This window comes from Lepisosteus oculatus, chromosome 27 (assembly GCF_040954835.1).
Source record: "Lepisosteus oculatus isolate fLepOcu1 chromosome 27, fLepOcu1.hap2, whole genome shotgun sequence".
In the NCBI taxonomy this organism is placed as follows: domain Eukaryota; kingdom Metazoa; phylum Chordata; class Actinopteri; order Semionotiformes; family Lepisosteidae; genus Lepisosteus; species Lepisosteus oculatus.
The window spans coordinates 11567516-11589950 of NC_090722.1; the positions used below are offsets into that span (position 1 = coordinate 11567516).

A 22435-nucleotide genomic window follows, 5' to 3' on the forward strand; every position below is an offset into this window, starting at 1 on the left:
CAAGGCACCAATTGATTTTCATCCATACTAACTTTTTTAATTTTGCCATGATCTGACGTACACCTGCCTCAGGAGTGCAGGAACTGGGGCCTGTTAATTCTTAGTGAAGAAATATCTGCTGTCTTCTGGACTCAAATCTTTTATCTTTTAAAAGGGCTTTCTGCATTATATACAGTAGAGCACAAAAATCACAAACTACACTCCAAGAATTGATTAATTTACTGTTTAACTTCATCCAGCAGCATAAGTACAGTTTTAAACAATATATTAAGCAAATGACTTTTTGCGTATAAGGGACGTGAGCAACCGTTTCGTTGACTAATATTAAGTAGCTCTACAGCAAGTAAACGTGTCCTGTAGCACTTGGTCACTAACGTAGTCTTTAAAATGATACATTCGTCATATAAAGTAAGGAGCCTTTGGGCTGAAAGGAGCTATATGAATGCAATTAAAATTAATTTAGCCTCATCGGACAAATCCAAGTCGATGAGAAAGCAGGTTTAAACGCATCATCGCCTTTTCAGAGCTGCGTATTCCTCAAGCGTCGGGGTACGAGCGACTTTGCAAGGGGCTCCGCCAGCTAGCGGTGAGAAACGGGCAAAGGGATTGATTGAATCCTGTTCATATTCATAACACGTTCAGGTGGGTACCTGCATATTCATAACGATCCAACTTCAAAGCACTCTTGCAAAATGGACATCACCTGCCAGCGTTTCCTGGGACCGTGGCAACCTGGCCAGCGATTGTGACGTGTCCGGCGGCAGCGGCGTGAGCCCGCGGCCGCCAGCAGAAACGACACATTGTTCCTGGGCGACTGCGCGGCGGCGGGCGATCGCAGGACTCATGAACGAGCGCGAGAAGACAAGCCCCTCCTCTTCGTCTCCAGGTTAGAACCGCCTCCTCCTGTGACGTTGGTTCGACATCGGCCTATCGTCTGAGAGGGCCACGCCCACTTACTCGTCTAATTAAGCTCATTCGCAGGAATAACATCATTGAACATCGATATTGAACACTGTATAAATACACTACGGTTAATAACCGTATTCGTTAAACACATTGGATAAATATGTCCGCAGATATATTTGTGCCAGTTGATAAAACCTCCTCTCACTTCAGTAGGGAATTAGAATAGACATGGCAGGTACCTCTTTCTCAAGTGTATCTGCTGTAATTATCGCTAACGCGCCTGCACTGTACGGCACGCCAGTCCAACGCAGGCAAGCACAGGAGAACTACCTAGACTCCCCGGCACTGAAAAACCCACGAAACAGAGGAAAAAAACATCCAGACTGCACACAGAAAGTTCCTGTGAACCCAGGAGCGTTGGGTAGCGCGTCTCTGTACCTAAGACGCCAAACTTAATGGGTCGTAAATAATTTATTTGTAATATTCTCTGCTACATATACTATCGATCATAAAACTACATGTTCTTTAAGATCCTTATTGCTTGTGAAACGCAATATAAATTCTTATAAACATATAACTAGTTTTTATTTATAAAGCGTCATTCCAAACCCAGATTGGAAAATTAAAATCCTGTAACTCAATGCGTAGTTTAAAAACTCGCGAATATCACCTAAAAATGACCAGACTGAAATACAGTGAACCTACAATTGTAATTCCTCACTGTTGACTAAACAGGCCACGTGCCAGCACCCTCACCTGAAGAAAAGGGGAGGGGGGGCGCACTCGCTGGTTACCATGACAACGCAGATGCTGCGCTAGCATTGGGTCAGGGCGTGGGTGGGCGGGGCTAACCTGGTGCTTCCGTATTTGGGTCGTGATCCGGCAAGACAACTGAGAATGACGTGTCCACAGCTGGAGACGCGTGTGACAGGCTGCCGGTATCGAGCTTCAGTGTTATATCCGAGGGGACAGGGGCATTCAGCATCCCCAGTACAGTGCATCCCAATACTCAAAAGGCGGGTTCCTAATAATTATAGATCATAATTTACCTTCCTGTGTCCCATGTGTGTGTGTCTGGTGTCAGGGCCCCGGAGAGGAGGCAGGAGGAAGAGGAGGGCAGTCTCGGACTCCAGGGAGAGACCCAGGAAGCGAGCCCGTGTCCAGCCTGGACCGCAGAGGGAGAGGAGGAGGAGGAGAGAAGGATCCCCTGAGGAGAGAGAGAGGGAGCCCCCCTCCAGGAGGGGGCGGAAGAGGGCGGCTGTGGAGGAAGAGCAGCCCCTGAGGAAGAGGAGGAGGGAGGAGGGGCCGGCAGAGGTCACGCAGGCCGGAAGAGCGCTCTTCCCGAGGAGCCTCCCACAGGAACAGGGGGAGCCCAGTTCTGGCCCCTCTACTTCCACAGCCCCCCATGCCAAACGCCCATGTGGCAAAGGTCAGAGGTCAGGCCCGAGCTGCCACAGGGGGCAGGTGCCTGGTTACTGCCTCCACTGTGCCCCCTAGTGGTCAGCCAGGCCCGTAGCACTAGGTCACTGCTGAGGCCCCATTAGAGCAGGAGGGGTCTCCTGGGCTCTTCGAGTCCTGCAAGTCTTTATTCCAGCAAACCGCAGCTAAAATAATGACTTAACCAATGAAATGATTAATTAATCAAACATCTTAACTGGACAGAAGAGGGCTGGAGGACATTGTGTCCTCTCTCAGAGCTCCTGACCCAGCCTGTCAATGAAGCTGGGCTGATATTGAGCTCAGGGGTCAGTGTCCATCTGGTCTGGACATGCTGGGCAGCCAACAGGCTGAGGAATCCCACCCTGGGACACACTGAAACGGGACAGCCCTGTGGGGCTGCATGTGTCCTAAATAATTAATCTAATTAATTAATAATTAAATAATTAAAACCTATTTTATAGCGCACAGCTGATGGGAATTGCAGGTTTACTGCGCGGGGGTGTTGAGCACCAGTTTCCATTCCAGTAAAGGTGTGGAGCTCAACTTGCTAGTTAACGCCTTCCAGTTTAAGGGCAGTTTTAACATCCTGGTCTCTCCTGCCCTCTGTTGGCAGCCTGCCTCGAGAAGCAGTACAAGAAGGGAGCCTTGCTGGGCCAGGGCGGGTTCGGCTCGGTCTACGCCGGAGTCCGGAAGGCAGACGGGTTGCCGGTAAGCAGCTGTTCCCTCCTCTCCTCTCTGCGGTTTCCCTCTCCTGCCCTCCCTCCCGCCTTCTAGTGCCAGAAACACTGTGAACCCGCCTCACCGCACTGAGCCCCCAGCCTGGGGACTGACACCCCTACTCTCCTCTCTCTCATCCAGGTGGCCATGAAGTACGTCCTGAAATCAAAGGTTGAAGAACATCTGGAAATTGTGAGTGACCTCTTGTTGTGAGGCAGCAGTGTGTGTGTAGAGAACAGTGTGTGTAAAGGGCAGTGTGTGTACAGGTTCAGTGTGTGTGTGTACAGAGAGCTGTGTGTAGACAGCAGTGTGTGTACAGGAGTAGTGTTGTGTGTACAGGGCAGTCTGTGTGTAGCGAGCAGTGTGTGTGTACAGGAGCAGTGTGCACCAGCACTGCCCAGCAGACACACAGCCTGTCTCCCCCTCTCTCAGCCCGGGGAGCCCCAGCCGCTGCCCCTGGAAGTGGCACTGATGAAGCTGGTGGGCGTGGCGCCCCGCTGCCCCCACATCCTGCAGCTGCTGGCCTGGTTCGATCTGCGCCACCACTACGTCCTGGTCCTGGAGCGGCCCCAGCCCTGCCTGGACCTGTACGAGTTCAGCCTGGAGCAGGGCGGCCAGCTGGACGAGCCGCTGGCGCGCGGTGTCCTGCGCCAGCTGCTGCAGGCCCTGCGGCACTGCCAGGCCCGCGGCGTGCTGCACCGCGACATCAAGCCCGAGAACATCCTGGTGCAGACGGACAGCCAGCAGGTCAAGCTCATCGACTTCGGCTGCGGCGACCTGCTGCAGGACTGTAGCTACAAGGAGTTCGCAGGTCAGCCTGGGGCTCAGGGGCTCCCCTGTGGTAGCTCCCCGAAATGCACTGAAGTTTGTGTCATCTGTTTCCTGGAACGTGACTCTTCCTATCTGCACTGACAGGCTGCTGCTCCAGCACGTTTTGCAGAATCAAACCTGATTCGATTGGCCGGGCTGTCAGCGGCCACATGTCTCGACAGCGGTGGGATTTCTGCTGAGCTAATCTTCTCACTCTCCTGCTGATCAGTCAGGAATCACTCCCAGCTCACTCTCTCACTCTCCTGCTGGTCATTCAGGAATCACTCCCAGCTCACTGGCTCACTCTCCTGCTGATCAGTCAGGAATCACTCTCAGCTCACTTTGTCTCTGAACAGTTAGGCTACAAAGAGTTTGTAGATAAATTTGCTGTTTTTGTTTCCTTCTGAAAGTCCTCAGTGCATGGCACTACAGAACCACAGCACTTAGTGACGGATTTCTTTCTCAATCCACTCACCTACAAATCTCTGCCCTTCACCCTCTCCCTGTGAACTGTGGCCCCCAGGGCTCAATCTGTTCAGCCCCATTCTCATCATCTTCCTCCCACTGCCACTGTCTCTTGTATTCCTCCTCTCCCCGTCGTTCTAAAGACGAACTGGAGGGTTTTTCCTGTTAATTCTTCGTACAGTATGAAATCATCCCCACGTGTTCATGATCAGCTACACTGAGCTCGACGAATGCTTTATGTGTCTGAGGCTGTGACCCCCTCTCTCTGCAGGGACAGAGGAATATGCCCCCCCAGAGTGGGTGCTGGAGGGGCAGTACCAGGCAGCGCCCCTGACAGTCTGGTCTCTGGGGGTGCTGCTATTCAACATGGTCTGTGGGCACGACCCCTTCAAAAACGAATTAAAAATCTTGGAGGGGCGTCTGCGCTTTAGAAGAGGCATTTCTGTAGGTGAGAGAAGCAAAAAAAAGAGAGAGAGGTTAATACAGACACACTGACTGGACACTCCAGTACATTAATACTGCACAGAGAGAGACATTGGACTGAGACGGTGTGTGATAGGATTCCTCCTTTCATCCTCTCAGTCTGCCCATCCCCCCTTAGTCAAAATAGGTGTCCTCCTGCACTACCTCCTGACCAATCAGGTCGCTCTGTCTCTTCTTCTGGGCAGGCTGCCGCAACCTGATTCGCTGGTGCCTGAGTGTGAAACCTGAGAAACGGCCAACCCTGGAGCAGATCCTGCTCCACCCCTGGATGGAGTAGGGGGTGTGGCTCGGCCCAGGTGTGCACGTGTTTGTCTCCACCATGTCTATAAACCAAATGCAAAATTTTAAAAACGCCAGTAGATATTCATCTTGAGACAGTGGTTGAGCCACTATCTGTACTGTGCTGGTTGAAGCTGGGAATAATCAAGATTCAGTTGGAATGATCAAGAAATTCTCGAACACCTGTACACACCTCTAATAATTGTTATTATTTCTCCCCTTTCCTGTGCCTCTCTCTCTTCCAGACTGGATGAAGTGCTGAACAGGGGCCCAGAAGTGAGTAGCACTCAATGTGCATGCTGGGATTGCTGTCCTGTACCAATACTGCTGTGTTGAGACTCACGGACTGGTTCAGATTCCAGTCTCACTGTCGGGCTGCCCACTCTGTGCTGCTCCAGCAGATGGCGCCAGATCCAGCTTTCGATACCTTCGTCCCCTGTAGTACTGATCTGTGAGATCTGTTTGAGCTGGTTGAGAATGTCCATCATTGCATTAAGACTTGACATTTAAATGAACGGTATGATTGAGGGGCAGCACAGTAGTACAGCGGTTAGTATTTCTGCCTCGCAGTGCTGGAGCCCGGCCTGGGGTGGTATCTGTGTGGAGTTTGAATGTCCCCCCTCGTTTGCATTAGTTTCCTTCCATAGTACAAAGAAATTCTGGTTAATTGGCTTCTGGTAAAACTGGCCCTGGTGTGTCTGTGTCTGTGCGTGTCCTGTGATGGACTGGCATCCTGTCCAGGGTGCATCCTGCCTTGCTCACATAGCTGCTGGGTTAGGCTCCAACTCCACACCGACCCTGAATTGCAAGAAGCAGTTGGAAAATGGAAGGATATATGATCTATGTTCTGTACTTCAAAGGTGCAGCAAGTCACCAAAAGAGCCCAGGCAGCTCAGTGTAGTTTAATTCAGTGAATTTAGCCACAGTCCATCACCTTGCATTCTGAAACGGTTGTTCTGTTCATAAGCCCTGAATCAACGGAGTGACCGTCTGTCGTCTCCAATAAACCCCCTTTTCTCTCTCTCCCTGTTCCAGGAACATCAATCTGGTCTGGGCCAAATTTTCCTGGGCAGCCCCTGGGGGAGGGGGATGGGAGTAGGCTGTCAGGAAGGCCGAGGGATCTGAGCAGAGGTCCCTTGCTTCCTGTGTGTCCTCCCTCGCCTCCCTGACAACCACATCACCCTTCCCTGGCAACCGCCTCACCTCTCTGGCAACCAGCTTTACTGCCACTGGCAACTGGTGCTCTCCTCCCTAAGCCTACCCTCCACGCCATGCTACCTCAACGAAGCCACACCCCTCTACCCCAGCTGCTCCCAGCGCCCCCCTTGTGGTCACAAGGAACATTCCAACACCGGGACTCAGAGGGGTCTGTAAGCATCGTGATACCTGTTAGTGCCATGACAACTGTCCTGGAATGGCCTCTGCTCGACCGGTGTACATCGCACTGATCATCAGATACTCAGGTATTAATTCATACGCTCTAGTTTTCAGGATTGGCTCTGTAATCAGTTGTGTACTGACCCTGCTTTCTCTCTGTTGTAGCCCCTGCAGTGTGCTGCGTTGGGGGAAAGAGGTGCAGACCCCCCAGATACTCTGGGATTTCTCACAGAAACAGCTGGACACCCCTGTGTGGCGTCCACACGCCCCGTCTACACACCACACTGTCTGCACCCTGGTCCAAATAGTGGGCATGACACCCTTTTCAGTAAAGGTAACTCTGCTTTAAACAGGAAGGGCACGTTAGTTAGTTGCACCCTGCTTCCCTGAGATCACCACAATTCTTGTCTTTGTATATTTAATGAATGTGTTTAATATTTAATGCAATATGTAATGTGAATAAGGATAGAGCTATGAGGTTTTAGCTTCTAATATTCAGTCATTTTCTTTTCCCTGTTGCCTAAAAGCACAAATAACTGGCCTCCTTCAACAAAACAAGTAGTGGGAGAGAATTGTGACCAGACGGAGTCTGAGACAGAACTAAGACCCAACAGAGGGTTGGGTCGGAAGAGGGCCCTTCTGCAGAATATGCCCCGCCCCCTCCCTGACAGCCAAACAGCTCTCCCATGAGGCCACACTCTCCATGGCAACAGGTAAGCACATGTGATCTCCTCTGTCTCCACCCCTTGGTATGTCCAATGATTGCTGTGTGCATACTCACTCTCACATGCAACTGGGGCCATTAAGCCTGGCTGCTCTGCTGTTCCCAGTGTGCTCAGAGCACCCCTCACAGAGTTCCTAGTGAAATATCAGCGTCTTGTGTTCAATGCAGAGTGATCCTAGCCTCCTTGACACAATACTGGAGGTCCAAGCTGAAACGAGTAGTGGGACACAGCTGTGAGTGGACAGACGTTCAGAGAGGACACACAACCGGCGCTCTGAGTCTCTGACAGGATGGACCATGTCTAGCCAGGATGAGTCCATCTAGCTTTCCCATGAGGCCACACTCTCCATAGCAACAGGTAAGCGCTCATCGCTACAACCACCCCTGCAGGCTCTGCTACATGCGAATGTATCTAATTATCACAAATAAATTGGAATTACTTAATTTTAAGTGACATGATGTCACTTCTTCTGGGCAGGCTGCCGCAACCTGATTCGCTGGTGCCTGAGTGTGAAACCTGAGAAACGGCCAACCCTGGAGCAGATCCTGCTCCACCCCTGGATGGAGTAGGGGGTGTGGCTCGGCCCAGGTGTGCACGTGTTTGTCTCCACCGTGTCTATAAACCAAATGCAAAATTTTAAAAAAGCCAGTAGATATTCATCTTGAGACAGTGGTTGAGCCACTATCTGTACTGTGCTGGTTGAAGCTGGGAATAATCAAGATTCAGTTGGAATGATCAAGAAATTCTCGAACACCTGTACACACCTCTAATAATTGTTATTATTTCTCCCCTTTCCTGTGCCTCTCTCTATTCCAGACTGGATGAAGTGCTGGACAGGGGCCCAGAAGTGAGTAGCACTCAATGTGCATGCTGGGATTGCTGTCCTGTACCAACACTGCTGTGTTGAGACTCACGGACTGGTTCAGATTCCAGTCTCACTGTCGGGCTGCCCACTCTGTGCTGCTCCAGCAGATGGCGCCAGATCCAGCTTTCGATACCTTCGTCCCCTGTAGTACTGATCTGTGAGATCTGTTTGAGCTGGTTGAGAATGTCCATCATTGCATTAAGACTTGACATTTAAATGAACGGTATGATTGATGGGCAGCACAGTAGTACAGCGGTTAGTATTTCTGCCTTGCAGTGCTGGAGCCCGGCCTGGGGTGGTATCTGTGTGGAGTTTGAATGTCCCCCCTCGTTTGCATTAGTTTCCTTCCATAGTACAAAGAAATTCTGGTTAATTGGCTTCTGGTAAAACTGGCCCTGGTGTGTCTGTGTCTGTGCGTGTCCTGTGATGGACTGGCATCCTGTCCAGGGTGCATCCTGCCTTGCTCACATAGCTGCTGGGTTAGGCTCCGACTCCACACCGACCCTGAATTGCAAGAAGCAGTTGGAAAATGGAAGGATATATGATCTATGTTCTGTACTTCAAAGGTGCAGCAAGTCACCAAAAGAGCCCAGGCAGCTCAGTGTAGTTTAACTCAGTGAATTTAGCCACAGTCCATCACCTTGCATTCTGAAACGGTTGTTCTGTTCATAAGCCCTGAATCAACGGAGTGACCGTCTGTCGTCTCCAATAAACCCCCTTTTCTCTCTCTCCCTCCTTCCAGGAACATCAATCTGGTCTGGGCCAAATTTTCCTGGGCAGCCCCTGGGGGAGGGGGATGGGAGTAGGCTGTCAGGAAGGCCGAGGGATCTGAGCAGAGGTCCCTTGCTTCCTGTGTGTCCTCCCTCGCCTCCCTGACAACCACATCACCCTTCCCTGGCAACCGCCTCACCTCTCTGGCAACCAGCTTTACTGCCACTGGCAACTGGTGCTCTCCTCCCTAAGCCTACCCTCCACGCCATGCTACCTCAACGAAGCCACACCCCTCTACCCCAGCTGCTCCCAGCGCCCCCTTGTGGTCACAAGGAACATTCCAACACCGGGACTCAGAGGAGTCTGTAAGCATCGTGATACCTGTTAGTGCCATGACAACTGTCCTGGAATGGCCTCTGCTCGACCGGTGTACATCGCACTGATCATCAGATACTCAGGTATTAATTCATACGCTCTAGTTTTCAGGATTTGCTCTGTAATCAGTTGTGTACTGACCCTGCTTTCTCTCTGTTGTAGCCCCTGCAGTGTGCTGCGTTGGGGGAAAGAGGTGCAGACCCCCCAGATACTCTGGGATTTCTCACAGAAACAGCTGGACACCCCTGTGTGGCGTCCACACGCCCCGTCTACACACCACACTGTCTGCACCCTGGTCCAAATAGTGGGCATGACACCCTTTTCAGTAAAGGTAACTCTGCTTTAAACAGGAAGGGCACGTTAGTTAGTTGCACCCTGCTTCCCTGAGATCACCACAATTCTTGTCTTTGTATATTTAATGAATGTGTTTAATATTTAATGCAATACGTAATGTGAATAAGAGCTATGAGGTTTTAGCTTCTAATATTCAGTCATTTTCTTTTCCCTGTTGCCTAAAAGCACAAATAACTGGCCTCCTTCAACAAAACAAGTAGTGGGAGAGAATTGTGACCAGATGGAGTCTGAGACAGAACTAAGACCCAACAGAGGGTTGGGTCGGAGGAGGGCCCTTCTGCAGAATATGCCCCGCCCCCTCCCCGACAGCCAAACAGCTCTCCCATGAGGCCACACCCTTCATGGCAACAGGTAAGCACATGTGATCTCCTCTGGCTCCACCCCTTGGTATGTCCAATGATTGCTGTGTGCATACTCACTCTCACATGCAACTGGGGCCATTAAGCCTGGTTGCTCTGCTGTTCCCATTGTGCTCAGAGCACCCCTCACAGAGTTCCTAGTGAAATATCAGCGTCGTGTTCAATGCAGAGTGATCCTAGCCTCCTTGACACAGTACTGGAGGTCCAAGCTGAAACGAGTAGTGGGACACAGCTGTGAGTGGACAGACGCTCAGAGAGGACACACAACCTGCGCTCTGAGTCTCTGACAGGATGGACCATGTCTAGCCAGGATGAATCCATCTAGCTTTCCCATGAGGCCACACTCTCCATAGCAACAGGTAAGCGTTCATCGTTACAACCACCCCTGCAGGCTCCGCTACATGCAAATGTATCTAATTATCACAAATAAATTGGAATTACTTAATTTTAAGTGACAAGATGTCCCAATAAGATTGTGCTTATAATTAGGGACCAATTCCTCTTTCCCGGCCAACCAGGAAGTCAATTGTCTCTATTTCCAAGGAAAGTTTAAACAAAATGTCTTACATAGCATGTTTGCTGTCCACACATCCTTCAGTATGGTCACAGCTAGAAATTGCACCCTGCTGCCATAAGCTTAGCGTTTTCCTCGTCTTGGTTTAGTATCTTCTGGAATAAGTGCAACGTGACTGAGAAAGCGGGTGAAGAGTGTGTGTAATGTCCTCCTGTAGCCCTGCACTGAGACTAGTAGTGGGACACAGCCAAGACCGGACACTGGTTCCGTGACAGAACCACACACTTGGACCCCGAGGGGCTTTCAGCAGACTCAACCCTGACAACCAACCAGCTCTCCCATGAGGCCCCATTCTCCATGGGAGCTGGTAAACATCGTCTTGACAACTTCCCTTAATGCCCCACCTCTTCCGATGACCATTGTGTATAAATCTGCCGATTTATCTCCCAGGTCTGCCCCAGTGCAGTCGGAGTGTCTGACTGTGCACCTCATGGAAAGAGGGGACCCTCACCAAGCACAGTATCTGCTGCTGGGCTTTTACGCACACCGAGGTCAACAAACCCTTCCTCACACAGGAGAGAGGAGAGCCGGATGTTTTTTTTTACAAGATTATGATAATTAAGCCTAATACTATGAATTATTATTCATCAAATAAAGGCCTATGATCAAAGCATTGTGAATGTGGTTGACCTTGAATTTCCTCTAGCCATGTCCCTAGGGTGTCAGAATCAGACCCCTGGGGGGTCAGAGGGAGCCTCTGTCTCTCTTTCCCGCTCGGGCTGCGTCAGAGGACGTCAAACTGCTGGCACTGGCCTGACCCTGACCACATCAGTGGGCCTGGACACTGCAGAAATCACAAATCACAGACACAGAGGGCAGAGTCAGTCACTTAGGAACACAAGAACAGGCACACAGGCGATGAGCCCTTCACCCTGCTGCTTGCTGAGCCTGCCAGAGGGGAACGCTGGCCAGCCAGCCTCTCCTGCAAGGCCCCCACCTCACCCCAGTCCAGCCCACTGCAATTACCGACAGCAGCCTCAATGGAGCTAACACTTCACTAAACTGGAATATATATGTTTTACCTCTCGAATGTTTTGGATTTCATTGTGCTTAATGAAGTAGAAGTGAAAAGACAAACCTCCACCATGTTCAAGATCTGAAAACACAACCTATGTACAGAATGTAAAAATCTCAACGAGGCGTACTCAGAGTAGTAGTTACTCTGGCACAGTATTGTGTTGTAGTTTTTGCTCACTTGCCTTTTTCAGGTTTGATATTTGATAAAACTTGGAAAAAAACCCAACATTATCCAGTCTCTCAAAGCAGACGGACTCTTCAGAAAGTTCTCCCGAGAGAGATTCGAACTGCCCCATTCCCAATGAAAGCCAGCTCGGAAAGCTTCAGAGCCCCTAGGAAGCATTTTGGATTTCACAAACCAATGACAGAGCACACACACAGGGCCGGGAGGGGAGTCTCTCCGCCCTGTCTCTACAGCTACAGCTCAGACTCTCCCGCAGGACTCTGGGCTGCTGTGCTGCCTAGTTCAGATGACATGGTGGAGTGTCAGGATACTGTGATCATGGTTCAGCTTAACAAAAAACCTAATCCACTCCAATGCATGCTTTCCAAAGCCCAACTTTTCAGCATTCAATTATTTACACTATAAATAATCTCTTATTATAGCTATTATTGCTCAGCCCCCAAGAGAATGGGTTTTTCCTTCTTAAGAGGACAGTTGTAGACAAGGGGACAGAAAGGCAAGAGACAATTACAAACTACTTTATTTTAGGGAAAAATACCACAGGCTTTGATTCAGATGGGCTGTGGGATCTATTACAAAACCGAGAGTGAGGATAACAGGAAATATCCTTCAGGACCTTCCTGGGATCTGAAGTAGTGGGACCAGGAGGTCGGGCCTTGGGTTTCACACAGCCCAGTGCCACCAGGCCTGTTCACACAGCTGGGTACAGCAAGTGCTGCAGCAGCAGGCAGATCTCATGCAAACTCACACCCACCCACGCACACACAAGAAGAAAAACCTGAAGGGAGAAATTGGTCAGCATGACCAACCTGCTGACAAGTACACCAGTCAGCCATCACAGACTCACAGGCCTCTCCGGCCAGCAGTGCCCATGGCTGCAGACTGTGTGGGGGCAGGTCTCGGGACTCCGCACTGCCAGGGGCAGCTGTGTGAACAGGCCAATCCCCTGCGTGTCTGCTCAGCTCCTCAGCTCAGTGCCGGCGGCTCCTCACTGCAGCCCCTTGGCTGCCAGCCTCCACCTCTCCAGCCACTGCTGCAGGGTCAGCCCACCTCTGCGCTGGTCAGGCAGGACAAACTGGCCAGGCTGCTCCCACCTGCACAGAGGGAGAGGGGTCGGTACAATAACACTGCCCTGAAAGAGAGGGGTCAGTACAGACACTGTGATAACGGTGGCGGTGCCTCACCAGTGTGAGATGGCCCTCTTGACCTCTGCCCCGTACCCCAGACACTGCGCACTGCGCTGGGACAGCAGACGCACCCGGGGCAGGAGGTCCCGCACGCGCGCCTGGTCCTCCGTCCGCACGCGCTGCAGCATGGCTGGGGAGACAGGAGTGCAGCACAGGTCCAGAGCAGGTCGCACTTTACACAAAGAGCTGCTAGAGTGGGGAACGACCAGCCCAGCTGCATGGCTGCAGCCGATAGTTCATTCAGGGGCCAGCTGGACGAGCTCCGCTAATGAATTGGCTCCAATTAACCTCATTGATAAATTAGCTACTAACTGCCAATGGGCTGGAAGGGCTCCTCTCATTTGTAACTGTTCTCATGTTCTTAAGTGCCTCAGTCTGCCCTCTGTGAGACAGGAGCAGCTCTAATAAGAATTGTCCTCCTACACTTGCAAGCTTCACTAAAACCTTTTGGAGTTTCCAATTCACAAACCGGACACAGGCAGATAGGCCATGGTCCTATTTTAGCCACCATCACAGAAAAACCTGCACACTAAAGCTTGGCTTTCGGCAGGATTTTAAACAAAGCTCCGCTCCAGCTGTGGAAAGAGCCAAACGTGTGTTTATCTACAACCAAGCTGCAGTGCAGACATCTCAAGGAACGGAACAAAGCTGCAGTACTGTTGCTGTGTGGGGTTTCCAACTAAGCTCCCACAGAGCACATACCTGGATCGCAGGGATCCCTCCTCACTGGGCAACCCCCCCCACCAGTCTGTCTTACCTTCCATGTCCTGGGCTGGCAGCAGCACCACCTGCTGATCCCGGTGCTGCATGCAGGTGGTGTGCAGATGCAGCAGCCTGCGCAGGAAACGCAGCTCCAGCTGCATGGAGACTGCCAGGGGCATCAGCTGCTCTGGGGCCTGAGGGAGGGGAGGCAGCAGTCAGCCTATTCCACTGGCAAGAACTGCTGCATGAGGGGAATACGAACCTGAGGACACCGGTATGTAAACTGAGAACACCCCCCTTACACAAAGGGTGGTGGGAGCGTGGAACAAGACAGACAGCCAGCCAGGATCCTGGCAACGATTACCTGCTAACGGGCCACACGCCAATGGCCCCCTCTTGTTACGATGTGAATAACAGAACTCTAGAGAAAACGACACGCAGACCTACAGACTGACCTTGTACAGCGCGAAGCCCAGGCCGTCGCTCACGCGGCGCAGGGCAGGGCAGTCCAGGCGGTGGACGGACAGCTTGCGAGCGGGAACTCTCTGCACACTGCGAGGAGAAACACGCATCTTCAACAGCGGACCGGGCCCGCTTCTCCCAAAACTAGGCTCACGTACCGCTCACTAGCACAAGCCCACGAAGATACAAAACCCACGAACCCGGGCAGATTATAATGTGTTTAAAGGACAGTTCCTGTCCTCGGGGGCCTCCCCCCGAGTGCACGCGTTTGAAATGGGGTTCAGGACGCACCGCCGAGCCCCACTCACCCGTCCAGCAGCCGGCGGTCCAGCTCGTCCAGGGACACTCCGGCCGCCTGCCGCACCTCCTGGGACACGGCGCTGTGCAGAGCCCCCGCCTCCCGCTCCACGGCCCCCTGGTGGCGCTGCAGCTTCTCCTGCACGAACCGGCGGACCTGGAGGGTGGGGGGACCAAGACCCACGTCACGAGCCGAGGGCGGAGACGGCAACGTCAAAGGCCCGCCGCAGAGGACACTGGGAGGGCAACGCATGGAGACGCCAGACTCTCTGCCCGATGGGCAGGACACTCGCTGCACCAAATTAACATCAGCCTGGCCAGAGCAGTACGGAGACCGCCCGCTGTGTAGGGCGCTGCACTCGACTACAATTAACCACACTGCAGCGGCCGAGCGAGGGTAGGGGCAACAGGGCAGTCTGGGGTCACAGCTCGGCTGTAAGGAGACTTCTGGGGTGCAACACAGGCCAACTGGCACAAGAGGAGGCTGGCAAAGGGGTACCTCGGCGTGGACCCTGGAGAGCTCAGACTTGGCTGTGGAATTTCCCTTGATGAGACTGCGGATCTGTTCCTGCTTCCTGTCCTGTGAGAACGGAAAGGGGGAACACTACTGAGCACAGAGCCTGCGTCCGAGAGATCTCACGCACCGGAGCTTCCACACTGCTGTACCAGCACACTGCACAGGGCAGCCATTCATACCCCTCATCTCTCAACAAAGAATGACGAGATTTATAAAACAGAAAAGGGAATTACAATGGATGCACAAAAATGGGAGATCTCAAGAGAAAACAAAAAACAAAACACACATTCCAGAAATGACAAAACGTTTCAACACCTCGTCACTGTTTCAGCACCAGCAAAATGCTATTCAGCAGTACTTCCTTCCAGAAGGAGGAAGTCCGCAAAAAATATAACCAAGTGAAATTTAAGGGTTTCTCAGCCTCCACCCAACCTCACTAACAGATTTTCTTGGCTACAAGAGACATCATGCCTCGAAGATTGATGGCAATGTGGGAAAAATGGAGTAAGAGCAGTCAAGAGCTCTCACTGACAGCACTGCAGGACCACAGCCGAGTCTCCATCATCTGGAGGAGAGACACAGCTCTCACTGACAGCACTGCAGGACCACAGCAGAGTCTCCATCCACTGGGGGAGAGACACAACTTGCATGTGCTTCATGTGTGGTAAATTGTGAGTCCGCACTTGGAAGAATCTGAATCGCTGTCGGTTTGGAATGGCGACTTCTGCCCTCAACTATCCTTTCCAGGTCGAGCCGCACTCACCACCAGCTGCCGGAAGTCCATGATGTTCTGCCGCTTGGCCTGGAGGGCGAGGAGGGCCTCCTTGCGGCTGCGGGCGCCCTGCTCCAGCGCCTCGCCCTGGCGCTGCAGGGAGTCCCGGAGCGCCGTCTCCATGGCCAGCTGCAGCTCCAGCTCCAGCGCCGCCCTGCGCAGCCGGTTCGGCAGAAGACAACGTTACAAAAACCCACACAGGAGAATCACCAGAGACCCAGCTGCCTCCCCACAACAGCAAACCCAGCCAGCAACCAGCGCATCACGGGGGCCGAGCGGGACGTTACCTGAGCAGGGGCTCGACCTGGGCGTCGCCGGCGCACGCGGCCTGGAAAGCCTCGCTCTTCCTGGCCTGCAGCAGGGCGCTCTGCTGCCGGTCCTGCGCCCGCATCGCCGCCAGCTGGACCTGGCACCTCTCCACCGTCTCCCAGGCCTCCTGCAAAGGGCAGCAGGTGTAAAGGTCACCAGAGAAGATCCAGCACCACCCCCTCCCACAATGCCCTTCTGCCCGGACTTCCTGTTCTACTGCAGTTTCCAACGAATATCAAGGGGGGAGTCCTTCCAGGCCTCAGACATTGATGGCTGGTCAAGGTTACAAAGCATCATACGAAACATGATTCCAAACATTCAGGGAGTTAACAAATAAGAGGAGACACGTTTACATAAGAGCTATGAGCTGGTGCATCATGGCTGGCTGGGCCACTTCATTGTGCTGTTGAGATGCAGCTGAATGCTCTGGGGTAGTAAGGTAGGGTACATCATTTCCAGCCCATAAGGTCTGCCAACAGGGGACCGTGCACCAACAAGGCCCTGGGGTCCAGAAGCATGATATTCCTTATGAAACACAGTGAGCGTCTCTCCGCGGCCGAGGGAACCCTGTGTCTCGTGTGCGTGTGTAGTGTCTCGTTCCCAGAGTACCCCGGGCCGCAGGTACCTGCAGGAGCAGCCTGACCGAAGGCAGCGGCGCCGCCGTCTCCCTGGAGAGGTCCAGCAGGTGGTCACTCTCGTAGCGGAACCTGAGGCGGGACAGGGACACAGCACTGATGCATTGTGGGAAAGGAAACGGTCCAGCTCCAGCACCACGGGCTGTACGAACACCGTTCTGCCCTACTGCAGAAGAGACAGGAGCTCGACATCCATGCGATACCTACTTTATACAGCGCAATAAAAAGGTTGTTAATCTTTGCTAATTTGACACTGAAGTTCTAGGTCCACTGACACTCCACAGACTTTCACAGAGCTGCAGGAGAGAACTTGCACCCCCCTGAAGAAAATATTAACCCTCTAAAAAACTGAATTATCTCCCCAAGAACCTTAGAGGTGCACACAGATGGGCCCTCTTGTCCAGACAGCCAGCAGAGCGCTGCTCACCCGAGAGCCGCCACGTCCCGCGACAGGTCGAGCTGCTCCAGCTTCTCCTGCAGCGCCCCCTGCTGCCGGGAGGCCAGGTGCTGCAGGGCGGCGAGCAGGTGGCTGGGAGGGTGGGTGCGCATCAGGTCCTGCCCGGGATAGAGGCAGAAAGCAGGAGACAAAGATCCATAGAAAGCAGAATAAAAAAAATGGAAAGCGTGATAGAATACCTCTGCAAGCACTTCTAGTGATCGAAAGATGCCCTCCTACCACTGACATTCTCACTATAAACACCCTGCAAAACCTCAGACAAGAGGAACAGGCTCCTACCTCCACTGAGCTGAGCCAACGCTGAAACACAGCACTGCGCTCCTCCTGAGACAGACTGGAGAGAGAGAGAGGGGTTAATACAGACACACTGACTGGACACTCCAGTACGTTAACACTGCACTGAGAGAGAGAGGGGTTAATACAGACACACTGACTGGACACTCCAGTACATTAACTACAATTTACTACACCACTGACACATAAAAGGCATTTTAAAACTGAGACCATTTGCACTTTAGAAAAACAAAATTCCCAAAGAATGAGTCAGGACTCCCTTCTGTCCACATGAACGCCAGACAGGCTTTGTAAACTGGATGATTTTCATGTACAAAAAGGAGTTAAACGGAAGCCAGTGGCACAGGGGTCGGCACCGCTGCCCCACAGCACTGGGGCCCTGGGTTCAATTCCTGGGGTGCCATCTGTGTGGAGTTTGTGTGTTCATGTACTGTAGGTTTCCTCCAGGTGCTCCAGTTTCCTCCCACAGTCCAGAGACATGCTGGTGGGAAAACTGGTGTGAGTGTGTGTCTGTGTCTGCGTGTGGCCTAGCTGGATTGGACTCTTGTCCAGGGTGTGCCCTGCCTTGGGCCTGCTGCATTAGCCTCCAGCTTTCCTGAACTGGGAGAAGCAGTTTGAAAACGGGTGGAAAGAAAAGCAGTTATCTGCTCCTAAATAAGACCATTCCTGAACATGACTTACTGTACACCACTCAAGGGGGCAGCCTTCAGCTCGCTCTCCAGCAGGGTCCAGAAGAACTGCAGCCTGTCCTCACACAGCTCTCTCACCTCACGCTGAGACACGCCAAGGAACACACACCGTCACAACCGGAGCTGTGCTATCACAATCTACCCTGCACGGTCACAGGTTAGGAACCTGGACTGTTGTAGACTATCGCAATAGAACACATAGGGTCACAATAGAAACCATCTTCATGATATCCAAAGATGAAGAACACTGTCATGACAAAACACCAACATCTTGAAATTAAATGCTTTAACTCTCCCCAGAACAATGACCATTAACATCAATCTAAGACAACAAATCTGGAGAAAGTAAGAGCTGTCTGCCAGGATTAGGCATGCCTTGTCTGGGGGGTCCCACTCACTAGAGCTTGGGGCTCAGGGCCTGTGGACCCCAGAGAATCTGTGCTGCTGTCAGAGGGATCCCCAAAAACCAGCTCCACTTCTGCTTTCCTGAAAGACAAGAAAAGGGTTCTCATGCATTTGACCTACACTAAAATCCCATCCTGTTACAAGACCTCATATCCATAACATAATACCAGGTGGAGACCAGTCTGCAATGGTGAACAATTAAAATTTAGTTTCTGGAACACACACACATCTGTTTTAAATGAGTCAGGGTTCACTACATTTGTGAAATGACCATCATTTATACTATATCCCCAGCGAGTTTGGGAATCATGCAGAAGAATGTAAGACAATGACTCCTGATTGCACCTGGAGACAATCAGCAAGCTCAGGGAAGGAGAATTTGTGCTGAACGCAGTTTCTCCCTGTAGGCATCAGCGTTTTGTGTGTGCCTAGTCTTGGGGAAAACCACCTGCATGACCCAGGGCAGCCAGCGATGTGACCCCGAGCTTGAACCTCTGACCCCGAAGGTCTGATCCTGCTCCAGAGGAATCGCGTCAGCAGGGGTGATCAGTGACCCCTGATCCACAGACAGGTGAGGAGTCTCATTTCACATTCAGAGCGCCCTGTCTGCTGCTGTGCCACAAGGACAGACAGGGTGACAGCCCGGACAGCACCCCGCTGGGGAACCCTACCTGGCCAGCTCCGCCAGGGCCTGGCAGTGCCCACTGATCCGCCGGCGATCCTGCCACAGAGAGTGGCGCTCCTGGGCACAGCGCACTCCCATCGCCTGGAGCAGGACCCTCCTGCGCCTGGCCTCCGAGCAGTGGTCCCAGCACTGACCCACAGCCCTGTCTGAGGACAGCAGGGAGAGCGAGGGAACTGGAGACGAATTTCCACAAGATGCCCAAAGGTGGTGTCTCGACCACCAGGCGAGGAATATATGACCAGACCCCTCCCAAACACCACGAAACATTTTTGTCGCTCTTCTCTGACATCTGGCTAAAGCTGGAGAGTCTTTCTGTGACCAGCCCTCAACACAATATTCATTAAAATTAACCAAACAGCTGATAACATTCATGACAATTCTCATGTTCTTAATAATAAATTGGAAAAATATTTGCCTAGAAACATCTTCACTAATTACTGCAACAATCGAAAATAACTATTATAAGATCATCCATAAGGAAATTAAATCGCACATTTCTCCCACGAATTTTGGGACTCAGAAGTCTTTGCTTTTGAAGTTTGATTGTTCATTTTTTAGCTCCTCGAGATTTAAACTGCACACACGGTCGACACACAGCTGATTCTCTGGAGGGATATCAACCCCCCCTCCCCTGCTGGCCCCTGCCGTGCCCGCAGGCCTCACCGTCACTGCACAGCTCCGCCTGCGACTGCTCGATCTGGGCGTCCAGCTCCACCAGCTCTGCCCGCAGCTCCTCGATCTCCCGGGTCAGCGCCCGGCGCCGCGCCGCCTCACTCTGGCCCTCGCCGCGCCGCACCTGCCAACCCGCGGGAGTGAGAATCTACAGCCCCACGCGCCTCCCCCGCCACTGAGCACAGGGAGAAGGGTGAGGGTCAAAGGTCAAAGACAGAAGGGTGCCCTTGCCGCGACCATCACTGCTCACACATGGCTTTGAGAGAGCAACTTTACACTGGGTTTCTTTAAAAAAAAAAAAAGAAGAACTTGCATCAAGCCGTTCAGCCCAACTCTTAAGATCTGAGTCTATAACAATCAAAAAGTTCCAATTTACCTCCGAATCCTGCATGACTTTGTAGCTGAAAGTGCTCCGTCAAGGAATCTGACATCTCCCGTTCAAACACAAGACAATAGCAAAGCCTTTCTCAGCGCAGCCCGAACCCTAAACCCTGATGAACACGATGGGGCCTCCCCAGTCGAGGCAGCTGTCTGGAAAGACTGACCCAGCCTAAGCCCTCCTCTCTCAACAAGACTTGTGACCACAGCAGCACGGACCTGTCTGAGCAGAGTGGAAGCAACACAGATCTCATGAAACCAGCACAAGCCCAGGAGGCAGACTGTCTCACGGCTGAACTGGGTTAGAAGGCAAGGCGACATGTGGCTTATCTTCTGCCTGGGTGAGGGGTCACATTTCAGATGAGACTTTAAAACTAGATCCCCCCTTCTTACAATCAATCTTTACCAACACCACAATGACTGCGACAGAAATGCTCAGGGTGCCGAGCATGTAAATTCCTACTCACTCTTCCTCAGGCTGTTCTGCTTTACTCTAGTTTAAACAGCTTTACAGAATTCCAAATGAGCGAGAGCTTCAGGTCAGTCACTACAGATTATGGCACCAGGAGGTTTAATAAAGGATACCACTGCAGGTTTCCTCGCATGATTCTCACATTCCTGCGAACAAAAACAGAAATCCTGTAAGCTGGACTACAGCACTGCAGGACCACAGCAGAGTCTCCATCCCCTGGAGGAGAGCCATAGCTCTCACTGACAGCACTGCAGGACCACAGCAGAGTCTCCATCCACTGGAGGAGAGACACAGCTCTCACTGACAGCACTGTAGGACCACAGCAGAGTCTCCATCCACTGGAGGAGAGATGTAGCTCCAACAGGCAGGCAGGTTGCAAGAGCGTGTCAGTGAGCCCACTCACCCCTCATTGTAAACGTGCCGAGTGATGTATTTCCAGATGTCAGCACCCTGACCCAGACACAACCTGAAACAGAGAAATAAAAATAAGCAAAAAACAAAACAACATAAAAAATAAGTGCAGCGTGTGTGGTGTCAGGAAGACATCACTCTTATTCTACAATCTTGCTTATACTGCACTGTAAAACCCGGAGCGAATCACAGAGCCACTGCACTGGGCAGGAGCCTCACTCACGTCCTGAAGTAGCTGTCCGGAGGCAGGTCACGGGCCGGCAGCTCCAGCTCCTCCACAATCCAGCGCTTCAGCACCTGTGGCAGATCCTTGTCTCCCATCCTGTCAAATCCAGGCGTGAACTGGGTCCACTCCAGTTTCCCAGCCTCGGGTGAGAAGGGCTGGCTGTCAGGCAGCAGCACAAACACAGGGATTCACTCCTGATCCTGGATGGGCTGCAATCCACCAGGTTTTATAGGCAACTGCGGGACGAGGAGTGAATATTAGTCAATGACTGCCCACAGCGTGGATAAGATGGTTTCTGCAGGGTCTCCAGTCAGACACCCCACACAGCAGCCTGTCCCCAGCTGTGCGATGAAAGTGTGGCCACAATGCAAAACCCGGAGTGGACCAGACTGCTGTGCACCGGGAGTCTGACTGACCCCAGCGGTCAGACTGCAGTGCACATAAACAGACCAACACCGGCACCACTGCCGCGCAATGCGAGTCTGACGGTGTTAGGCGTTGCAGGAGTTTCACCGTTTAAATGCGCGTCTTCCAGTGTCCCGTCCCCCGCGGCTGTGAATTCACGACACGGCCGGTCAGGCTCGGCTCTCGGTGAGCGAAGGGAAACGAGCACAGGGGCCTCTGACCTCCCTCCGCGCAGTCAGACACGACACTCAGCTACTAACTTCACCTTCCGCTCGTCTCCGTGAGCCGAGAGACACAGCGTGAAGCCCCTTTTACTGATATGCAGGAAAAACATAGTGTCGAAATATCACTGCTGCCCATTCTGTCTGCTGTCTACCGCTAACTGAGGAGACACGGGTGAAACGTATTTGTAAAAACTTGACAAATGCAAGCAATAGTTTTTATTACAGTTATAGTTTTCATTATAATAGTCACTCAGAAACGGTTTTACAACACGATTAAATAAATAAACCGCCTGATACCTTTTTTTATCCTAGTTTCGCTCAACCCGGTCAAACAAACGGCAGCATCTTATTTTGAACCTCGGAAACATTTCCTACTTCCCGCCGCCACCGCGTCTCTTGATCAGAGGCTTTTCCGTTGACGTCACGCATGCAGGGCGTCTTGGGAACTGTAGTTTTCTTTGATAGATACTTTATTGATCCCGTGAGGGAAATTGCAGTGCAACAGCAGCTTAACACAGACAACACAGCCACAGTGTAACGAATGATACAATAATAATAATAGTACAATACATACAATACAATCAGTACAGTGAGG

General features: G+C 52.0%; 2 protein-coding genes across 10 annotated transcripts; one reads left to right on the top strand and one right to left on the bottom strand.

Moving 5' to 3' along the window:
* Positions 1–682: 682 nt before the first annotated feature.
* LOC102688336 (serine/threonine-protein kinase pim-3-like) lies at positions 683–11054 on the top strand. 7 transcript variants are annotated; one of them, XM_069184637.1, is made up of 20 exons: positions 683–886; positions 1991–2335; positions 2960–3054; positions 3205–3255; positions 3496–3874; positions 4610–4786; positions 5007–5117; positions 5346–5376; positions 6136–6563; positions 6643–6811; positions 7005–7190; positions 7370–7559; positions 7680–7790; positions 8019–8049; positions 8810–9236; positions 9316–9484; positions 9673–9858; positions 10036–10225; positions 10598–10747; positions 10831–11054. In XM_069184637.1, exons 1-7 carry the CDS (start codon positions 844–846, stop codon positions 5096–5098), a joined length of 1182 nt encoding a protein of 393 aa, XP_069040738.1. In that variant the 5' UTR covers positions 683–843; the 3' UTR covers positions 5099–5117; positions 5346–5376; positions 6136–6563; positions 6643–6811; positions 7005–7190; positions 7370–7559; positions 7680–7790; positions 8019–8049; positions 8810–9236; positions 9316–9484; positions 9673–9858; positions 10036–10225; positions 10598–10747; positions 10831–11054. The 7 variants fall into 7 exon arrangements, with proteins under 7 accessions (XP_069040738.1, XP_069040736.1, XP_069040732.1 ...); XM_069184631.1 differs by having other exon boundaries at positions 787–886; positions 9953–10225; XM_069184630.1 differs by having other exon boundaries at positions 787–886; positions 9985–10225.
* Positions 11055–12143: 1089 nt separating this feature from the next.
* On the bottom strand, positions 12144–22225 carry haus5 (HAUS augmin-like complex, subunit 5). Of its 3 annotated transcripts, XM_069184610.1 has the most exons (21): positions 22138–22198; positions 21725–21998; positions 21209–21447; positions 20978–21040; positions 20688–20720; positions 20101–20125; positions 19716–19848; positions 19039–19198; positions 18361–18448; positions 17955–18046; positions 17259–17313; positions 16950–17077; positions 16513–16594; positions 15866–16014; positions 15570–15732; positions 14789–14869; positions 14301–14446; positions 13986–14082; positions 13586–13724; positions 12826–12958; positions 12144–12735 (listed from the first exon to the last, which is right to left on the bottom strand). In XM_069184610.1, the coding sequence occupies exons 3-21, from the start codon at positions 21304–21306 to the stop codon at positions 12630–12632; spliced, it is 1971 nt and encodes a 656-aa protein (XP_069040711.1). In that variant the 5' UTR covers positions 21307–21447; positions 21725–21998; positions 22138–22198; the 3' UTR covers positions 12144–12629. The 3 variants fall into 3 exon arrangements, with proteins under 3 accessions (XP_069040711.1, XP_069040709.1, XP_069040710.1); XM_069184608.1 differs by lacking the exon at positions 21725–21998 and having other exon boundaries at positions 22138–22225; XM_069184609.1 differs by lacking the exon at positions 22138–22198 and having other exon boundaries at positions 21725–22131.
* Between the last annotated feature and the right edge of the window lie 210 nt (positions 22226–22435).

Excerpts from the sequence above, each read along its gene's own strand:
- LOC102688336 (XM_069184637.1), top strand. The coding sequence starts at position 844 with ATGAACGAGCGCGAGAAGACAAGCCCCTCCTCTTCGTCTCCAG. Across the intron at positions 887-1,990 it reads CCCCTCCTCTTCGTCTCCAG|GGCCCCGGAGAGGAGGCAGG; the intron begins GTTAGAACCGCC and ends GTCTGGTGTCAG. Across the intron at positions 2,336-2,959 it reads CAAACGCCCATGTGGCAAAG|CCTGCCTCGAGAAGCAGTAC; the intron begins GTCAGAGGTCAG and ends CTCTGTTGGCAG.
- haus5 (XM_069184608.1), bottom strand. The coding sequence starts at position 21,306 with ATGGGAGACAAGGATCTGCCACAGGTGCTGAAGCGCTGGATTGTGGAG. Across the intron at positions 16,595-16,949 it reads CGGGACGTGGCGGCTCTCGG|GTTCCGCTACGAGAGTGACC; the intron begins GTGAGCAGCGCT and ends GTCCCGCCTCAG. Across the intron at positions 12,736-12,825 it reads AAGAGGGCCATCTCACACTG|GTGGGAGCAGCCTGGCCAGT; the intron begins GTGAGGCACCGC and ends CCCTCTGTGCAG.